This window comes from Myiozetetes cayanensis, unplaced genomic scaffold, assembly GCF_022539395.1.
Source record: "Myiozetetes cayanensis isolate MyiCay16 unplaced genomic scaffold, myiCay2020 scf5-8, whole genome shotgun sequence".
Classification (NCBI taxonomy): Eukaryota; Metazoa; Chordata; class Aves; order Passeriformes; family Tyrannidae; genus Myiozetetes; species Myiozetetes cayanensis.
Genome location: NW_026087742.1, coordinates 109770429 through 109779362, shown reverse-complemented (window position 1 = coordinate 109779362; position 8934 = coordinate 109770429). Strand labels below are relative to the sequence as shown.

General features: G+C 37.6%; 1 protein-coding gene across 1 annotated transcript in view; it reads right to left on the bottom strand.

The window, feature by feature from the left end:
• Positions 1-1056: 1056 nt before the first annotated feature.
• The window catches only part of USP9X (ubiquitin specific peptidase 9 X-linked), a 98165-nt gene continuing 90287 nt past the window's right edge, over positions 1057-8934 (bottom strand). The window contains 6 exon segments of the mRNA XM_050331434.1: positions 1057-2672; positions 4098-4193; positions 4667-4879; positions 5282-5438; positions 7534-7622; positions 8701-8921. Of these exon segments, the coding sequence (XP_050187391.1) occupies positions 2538-2672; positions 4098-4193; positions 4667-4879; positions 5282-5438; positions 7534-7622; positions 8701-8921 (911 nt within the window). The 3' untranslated portion in view covers positions 1057-2537.

The window sequence follows — 8934 nt, the reverse complement described above, 5'->3', positions numbered from 1 at the left end:
GCACCAGTAACATGCATATCACACTTTTTGCCTGTACAGTATTTGTTAAAAGTACAATTCCGAGTTGTTTTGCCCAGAGTGAAGAAAACATTGCACCTTACACCTGTTCTAAAAGCAGCAGCCGCAGCAAACAAGACGGGCTTACCCTTCTTCACGTCACAGAGATGCACAATGTTCTCGATTTGCTGCCCGAAAAAAACAACGGCCACTGCAGCCATTGCCAGCTCAGGGACAGGGGTGGGTATGGCTGAAGAAAGCCACAGCCTTAAAGTGTCACAGGTTTGACATGTCTCTACAATCATTGCACTATTAAAAGCAAACACATTTGGCAAGGCTGAACTAGCACATTATACATTTTACCTATATAGTAAAAAATACGTAATAATTGCCTCTGAGATAGCTTGTTTAACAATTACTGGTCCAAATAAATACGAACTATTTCAACTTGAGAACTCAGGGTAGAATTTTTTTTTTTTCCTCAGTTAAAACCTCCAACAAACATTCCCAAACATAAATGGGAACACTTTATTCAAATTTACTAAATCCAGGTAAAATGGTGTTACTAAAAAACTATGAAAAAATCTGAATTAACTTGAGCACTAGGAAAAACATGGAAGCATAAAAGTGATCATCGCTACACAGCATATTCAAAAATCTTCTGTGTCCCTCCCTTGTTACACTAAATGCCTAAGAATGCACTTGCAACTGGATTTGCCATTGTTCATTTCAAAACTACAGACCTTTAATTTGATAAGCAGCTTTGTTTCTATCAACTCATTTGTAAAAAACACCATCAAGCTTGTGCTCTTAAATATATATATGTATATATAAAAACATACAAAAAGTACAAGATAAATCACATTAAGAAACTTTTACAGTGTAATTGTCCTGATTATTTTATTCTTAAGGGCCAATTTTTTTTTTTTTTGTGCACAGAATCTCAATGTGACTGTTGTTCCAGAATTCAGCATAGTGCCACTGCACAGAATTCACCTTTCTGTGCAGTCCATTAAAAAACAAAACCCCAAAAAACAACACACACCACAGGACAAAACATTCTTCTTAAATCAAATCTATTTGTGAATTCAGCAAAATAATTTCTATAAAATAAAACAGCAAAATATTTAAATAGTATAGGGTGGGCTGTATCTGTTTTGCAGGGGTATTTGGTTTTTAGACAGGTTCCAAAAAAATTACACACATTCAAGTTACCAATTTTCATTTAAATACAGTATTTACTGATGCGTTTCTTTAAGTCTTTAAACAAATGTTTATTCTGGAATAGAGATACCTCAGAATTGTATTTGACTAACCAGTAGTTTCTTTTATCTTTAAACCCTGCTTCTAATGTTAAGATTTTCTGTATAATGGATAAAGAGCTAAGACAATTCTCGCTTTCAAGTAGAACTGTGAACGAGCAGAAAACCAGCAAGTTAACTTGGTGCAGTGGCACTCACAAGTACTCTGTGATTTTGTTGACTTCCACTTCACTGGGATGCAGTAGAAGGAAAGTGTTAGAAGTTTATCTAATAAGCTCTACCAAAGAAACAAAACAAGCACACCAAATACAGTCTATTATGCTCCAGGCATCCTGGCATAGCAAATTTTTGCATATTTGTTTTAAATCTTTTAAATTCCTATTACTGAAAACTAAGTGTTCTTTATCCCACCCAGAGAGAGAACTGTCAAACATCAGATGTGAGGAACATATGTGAAACTGAAAACCACTTGTTTGTCACATTTTCCCTCCCCATTTTATAGTCTAGGTGTAAGAAGAAAAAGTTCTGAGCAATGCAGTTGTCACATTGGGACAACTGCTGTCACGTTTGTTTTTGTTGGTTTTTTTTTTTTATGTTTTTTTTTTCCCCTCATTGGCTACACTAACTTGGTGTGAAGCCATGCTAAATGTTACAGCATAACTATAGCTTCAAAGTGATTAACCTAATACCAGAATGAAAAAGGCAATGAAAAAAGATCTAGAAACAATGTTACATCACCAATTTTCCACATCAACCAAATAATTAAAAGGTTACCAGCCATTACGTTGCTCATAGTAAAATCGACTCCAGTGGCAAAGAATTAACATGAAACTATTTTTGTGGTTGACATGGATAGGCTTTTTCGTAAAGGAGTTGATCCAACTGCCATGAGGCAGGCAACACTGGTTGCAGAGCGCAGCAGATATATCAAGAAATTATTTTTTTGTTTTTGTAGATCTGTGAGTCTCATCAAGACAAAAAAAAATGTTTCTTGCTCAAGAATTAACAGTCAAACATTAATATACTATATACACCTTTGCCATTTACACATTAGCATCAGGCCATTTATTACAAAACACTATACACTTTCCACTGCAGGCGGGTTATATATTGACAGCAAATTTTCTGCAGATAAGACAGTGAATAGACTCTCCACTCCATGTTGATTAGGAATAGTTTTTCTAGTTTTAAATATTAGCCAGACACAGAGAAAGGTTGGACTGTAAGGCCTGGGTGCACAGTCTTGATGGAGCAAGTTAACTGATTATGTGCATTTCACTAATCTTTTGTCTGAGGCGGGGAAACTTCTTCACTGCCTTCGTAGTTTTCTTGTGCTCGTTGGCCAGTTCGCTGAGGGTTGTTCATATGATGTGCTGCCGGGCCCGTATATGGCTGTCCATGCACGTGGTTATTCTGCAAGGAAACAGGAACATTTGAAAGGGGCTTTAAACCTGTGGGCTGTTCCCTCACTCGTTGCTTTCCCCCTTTGCATTCACTCCACTGAACTGTGCCCTCACGCACACCGAGCTTCTCCTGGGGCAACACCTGTATGGACACACATCCCACCTCCTCATTCCTCTGATCCACACCTGTCACTTACCTTTCTGATTTACACAGAAGGGAAACAAACACTCAACTTGTAAAAGGTACAAGATCAGCTGAAACAGCAATCTCAGCTTTTGAATAACAAACAGTTACATGCAAAGCAAAAGCAGCAAGAAAGAAAGAAAAGGAGACGAAGAGAGGTTGCCTACGTGCTGCCCCATTAAACTGTGCATATATTTTATTAACAACCAGCTTGGTTTTTTCCCTAAAACAAAGGAAAAAGCATACCTGTATTTATGCAGCACACTTTAATTTTTAAGGGGGAAAATCAATGTTACAGAACTGAACGAAATCTAGACCAGCAGTTTTCTGCAGATGTTCTGCCCCAATTTAAGAAGTCATACACAGATCTGGCCAACAAAAACACCTCATTTATCTACTGCTCTGCAGAGTTTGTGGAGTAACTAGGAATATGAGGACTGTGTGTGTTAGTGAGAAATGCCATCTCTTGCAAGGAAGTGAACACATCACACGGATAATGGTGAGGTTACAGAATGTGTCTGAACTTGGGAGCTCAGAAAGGAGTGGGAAAATCTGCATGACTTACCAACTGCTCTGCTGAGAACATCAAGTAAGGAAAGCAAGATGGAGGGGAAAACGGATTTGGGCAGGAAAGGAAATTAAATTAGCAGATTTGGAATATATAAAATGAATTGGAACAAAAAATGGCAACTAAGTGTGGGATCTAATTAGTCCATTCAATAAAAAAAACCCTGGTAAGGATTTCTTTCAGATCTGGCTTTCCAGCGGAAAATATTAACAAAGCAGGCATTTATCATAAAAACAGATTTAGATTTTGTATCTACTTCAGATTTAGAGATCAGTGTTCATAGCACAAAGCCATCTGCTTTTTTCCAAAAGCCTTCCAATTATCCAAACTGAAATTCAGGATTTGAGGCTTGGTTTTGTATTTGAAAACAAGAAAGCAACTCACTAAATATTACCAATGCCAATAAATGTGACGGAATCAAATTCAGTCACTGTGATGACATCAGTCCCTCTGGTCTTTCTGTGGATGATTAATCCCTGATCTGATAAAATTCTCATCTGAAGATATGATGGTGTAACTGCTCCTGGCAAAATGGAGATGTACCCTTATCTTTATTCCTCCAAGGGTGATATTTGACAATAATATGCTTCTGGCTAAATGCATATTATTTAAGTTACCACAAATGCTAAAAAAAAACCCCAAACCTGAAATTCTGAATAAATGGTTCAACTCAGAGCTCTTACCTGTTGATACTGGGAACCAGGTGAATGGGGATACAGTGGGGCATCTTCAGGTGGAGAAGATTCATGTTCATCTGGGGCATCAGGATCATCTGGTTCCTAAAGTTTGAAAAAACCACCATTTAATTTACTTAGGTAAAACATATTACAATTATTCTATCCAGAACAAATCCTACGTGGAAGTGATTGTTTCAGACATTCTTGTGATTGTTTCAGACATGCTTGGAGAAAAATTCCACTCCACGGTGTCACCTACAGCTTGTACTGTACTACATAAAAATTCCCTCTGTCAACATATTACTGGAAATACAGACCCATTCGTAATCTACTTTAAATGTTTAATTCCAGTTCCATACTGCTAATTCTCCAAGTGACAGATGCCTACAGAAACTGTAACAAAAGCTGAAAAATGCACAGGAGTATGTAACTGAAGTCAACAAAAATATCAATCTGTATTTAGAAAACACTTATGAAATCTGTTACCTCTTCAATGACCAGAGAGTGTTGCTAAGGTTAATTGTTTACAGAAGCATTTTACTCAGTTTTTTACTGAAGTCAAATTTATTCTTTACCTCCTCAGGGCAGAGTTCACAAGCCTTTGCAAGAGTCATTCTAGCACTGTGTGACCTCTCTAGGAAGTAGCCATTTGATGTTTCATTGCTCTGTATTGGTGGAGACCAATTATTGTAGGTGTATTGGGGATTGCCAGTGTAAGGTCTACGCTCAAGCTCATCTCCAAGCCATTCTACTGCCCAGGTCCATTTTCTCTTCAGATCTCCATTGCTCTGCAGGTGGAAAATGAACAATTCAGGGTTATTTCCTTTAATCTTGAAAAGAGACACAATTTTCCTTTCCTCTACATCAGCTATTAGAGAACAGGCCACCAACCCATTTGCTGCTGCTTTGAAAGAGTTCCCAGATACCCTTTTCTGCACAAAGAAAACTCCAAATTTGAAATGAAGTCTGTGAATCTGCAGCTGCATCACAGAATCATGAGTGTGAATTTAACCAAATTGCTTTCATTCCCATGCACTGACTTTCTGATACAGGAAGGTTCAAATGAGTTGTACTTTGAAGCTGCAATTTCATCAAAGTGATAAAAAACGAATAATGGTGGGGTTTGTTTTTTAATTTTAAAAACCACAGAACTAGGAAAAACCAGCAAGAAACAGAATGAAAGGTATCACCTGAAGGATCTGGTAAGCTACAGGACAGTTGCTGAAGAGAGCTACCATGCACTTTATACACTGGTAAGCTCTTTTCTGATAATGATTCTTCGAGCGTTGAATGGTGTCAAACAGTCCATCCCTGTCATCTGGGATTCCCTTAAGTGCATTGTGAATCCTACAAAAAACCAAACCAAAACAACAACAACACTTCAAGTGTTAAAGAGTTTTAGTATTTAAATTAAGGCTCCACTTACATGGTAGTTATAAAAGGGACAGCTTGTGTTCTGACTTCTGGTGTTAGTCAAGAGGATTTTTAAAATCACAAGATAAACTTACTATCATATATGTAACATATTTTTAGTATGTTTGGTAGTATTTAAACTAACAGAATAAGATATACATATAAAAAATGTAGGTATGATTAATTCTAATCACAGTAATCAACTGTAACTGGTTAATCTTTATTACTTATTTTAAAAGTATCTACTGCATTTACAAAACAGTCCTGTTAACCCCTACAGTCCTTACAGAACTGGAACAGTTAAATCCTCAACAGAATGTTTGCTTACACTTGGTAATGCTTCTCGAAGATGCACTCTTTTACATGCAGTCCCTCTGAAGAGGAACTGGTACATATTTGTGCCTGGGAAAAAGGGCATTCCCTGGAACTACGCCCAGTTTCTGTGCCTTCTGCTCTCAAACAAGGGGAAGAGGAATTAAGTGCCACCCTGAAACTGTGCAAAAACTGCGAACTGACAAATTTTTGGCTCTGAAAAAGAAGTCTCAAAGAGCTCAACTCATGGTAGGAAAAGCAACTGCCCTCTCTCCTCGCAGCCCTGGCACAGGCAGTGAAGAGACTGCAGGCAGCTGTCAGCCCCGGCTCCATCCGAGAGCCATGACGAGCTTCACTTCAGCTATTTTAACTTGACGGCACTTGGAACATTATTATCCCAAACTCTGCACTTGAACTTGTCAAATCAAGAGAAATTTAAGAGCGTGGGTCCGAGGCCAAGGAATGGCAGCAGTGCCAGAAGAGGAGGAGCACTGAGGGACACACACACTGCCTAAGGTCAGATGATGTTTGTTTTCCAGGAGTTACAAGACCCCATTTACCACGGACAGTTTCGCTGTTTGTTTGGTGCTGGTTTGCTGTTTTGTTTGTTCTTTTTAAAGAGAAGACAGAGATCATTTACACTCTCTGATCATCACAGCCAAACCAAGCACAGCACAGCAGCATTTCAGTCAGTGGATGACTGCAGCTGGCCATTTAATACTCCTCTGCTGAAGCCAAACACAATTCCATACAGCTACTCCTGAGACTGCAGTCCTGAACATGGAGTGATGGACTTCTCCAGGGAAGCCACACTACAACATTCAACCCCCTTCATACCCTGTTATTTTAAATGCAGATTATCCACAACAACCATTTAGTGATTTCTCACCTGCTGTTCAACCCTAAAAATATACTATTTCATTTCATATCCACTTAAGTATGGCCATCCTCCAGCACTCTGTGGACTTAAGACACATCTTAGAAGTATTTGTTTATCAAGAAGAAAATAAAATCAAACTGCATGATATGTGCACTACATACACATATATATGCAAAACTGAAAACCTGTGTGCAAAGGGTATTTCTGTCACTTTTCTAAACTGCAATTCCTCTAAAGAAAAAGAAGAAATTCCTACAATTCAGTTGTCACATTCTGGAGTGTGGTTAAGCCAAACCACCACCCCTCCCTGACTCCCTCCTAAACTAAGGCCAGGCAACTGAGAACATCCTGAAGGAGCAGTCAAATTCCACAGGTTAAGGACAGGAATCCACTCCCATACCTCTACTGCATGCAGCAAGTGTGCTCTTACTCCAAGTAATTTAAATTTCTTATAAGACACAGCTGGAAATTATTTAGTAAATCCAATACTACCTATAACCACTTATTATGAAACACTGAAATTGTGAAATACTGACAGGTAGCACATTGATGACATTTATTTTGTGTCATCTCACCTATGCTCTTTTATGTAAAACTTTTGAAAAATGGACTATTCTCACAAATAGCCAGCAAATTTCTCAACAGTAAGGAAGGTCAAGGTGAAAAACAGTACTGATTTCAAAATTCGTGATAAAAACCAGAAAAAAATGCTTTATTTGCATGTTTTGATTTAGGATCTATTTAAAACAAACCTCTTAAAGGATTAGCAACGGAACCATTGGAAAAACAACGTGTACAAACCAATACTGAATTAAAAAAAGACAGGTAAATACTGACCTGTGAGTTTGCCAAGAGTCCTCAATTAGCAGGATTTGCAGAAGCAGATCCAAATAAGGTCGAAGCTCGTATGTATATGAATATGCAACCTTAAAAAGGGAAAATGCATAGAACATAAGAAAGCATTTCTTGAAGCACTGAAGTTTACACGGTGCAGTACAAGAACACAATTAATTTGAAGTGAAGTTTTCTGTAATTAAAGGATATTTCAAGATACAGGACTTCTTTTCTAAAAAGTGTTGATTGTGGCAGGAATTTTAGGGGTTGTGGTTTTGTTCAGTATTTGTTTTGGTTTTAAAATATTAAGTTATGTAAAGGACAAAATGTTTCCTCATGACTTTCTCATACAAGTGATCTGAAGCCCAAAGTGTGAGATGCTGAAGAAATTACCTTTAAAAACACCTTTAGAAAAGCAAAATTGCAAAATGGCATTTTGTACCAGTATTGCTACTTCTAGGCAATGTGTTCAAAAGGTTATCCTAAAATGTAAATTACATGGCTAGCAAAACATCAGTACAGTGATTTTTACTATGATTCTTTCAAGTCAAAGCCAAACAAAAGGACATATTAAAATGTGATGTTTACATGAAAAAAAAAAGAAGGGTAAATATAAAGATGTGCTAAAAGAAGTCAAAAATTTTATTGGGAGTGGAAAAGCGTGACTGACCTCACAGAGATTAGAAAGGAAATGTAACACAGACCTTGCTGTGTTGTATTTCTTTGCTGAGTTTGAAACCAAGTATGTTCTGCAAACTTGTAAAAGAGAACCTTAAGAACACACTTGAAATAAGTACAAGAGAGATCTTAAGAAATTAATTCTATCTTTCCAAGGAATTTAAGAAGTTCTTTCATGGATAATGACAGAAAGCCTTTAGGTGATGCTCTTGGAATAAATAAAGACCACCACAGTCTACTTTCAATCCTTAACACAGCATTCCTGACTCATTAAAGGTTGATTGCTTTCCTACACTCATAAAAGGACTTCTCTTAGTACTTAAACGAGACATACAGACCTAAGAGTGTAAATACTGTCAGAGGATGCCATCTTAAGGAACATTTATTTATCAAGCACCTGTTCAGTATTCAATATAACACCCATGTCTGAGTACAGAATCTTACACCACACACATTTATATTCCCATCTTTCTCCTGGCTTTTTGTTTTTACCTGCCAAAGTAGTTCACTGAGGACTGTGGAAGAGAACTGAGGATTCTCCCAACAGCAGAAACGAAGCAACTTGATGGTCTCCTCAGAGTTGCTGCAATCTTCAATAATTTTCTTCACATAACTAGTTCTCACAAACAGAATGTCTGCTACGTTCTGCTGAAGTGCCATTATAGGCTGAGATAAATTAGGATCACCATAAGGGTTGGCAAGTGGGGGATTACCTAGAACAAACAG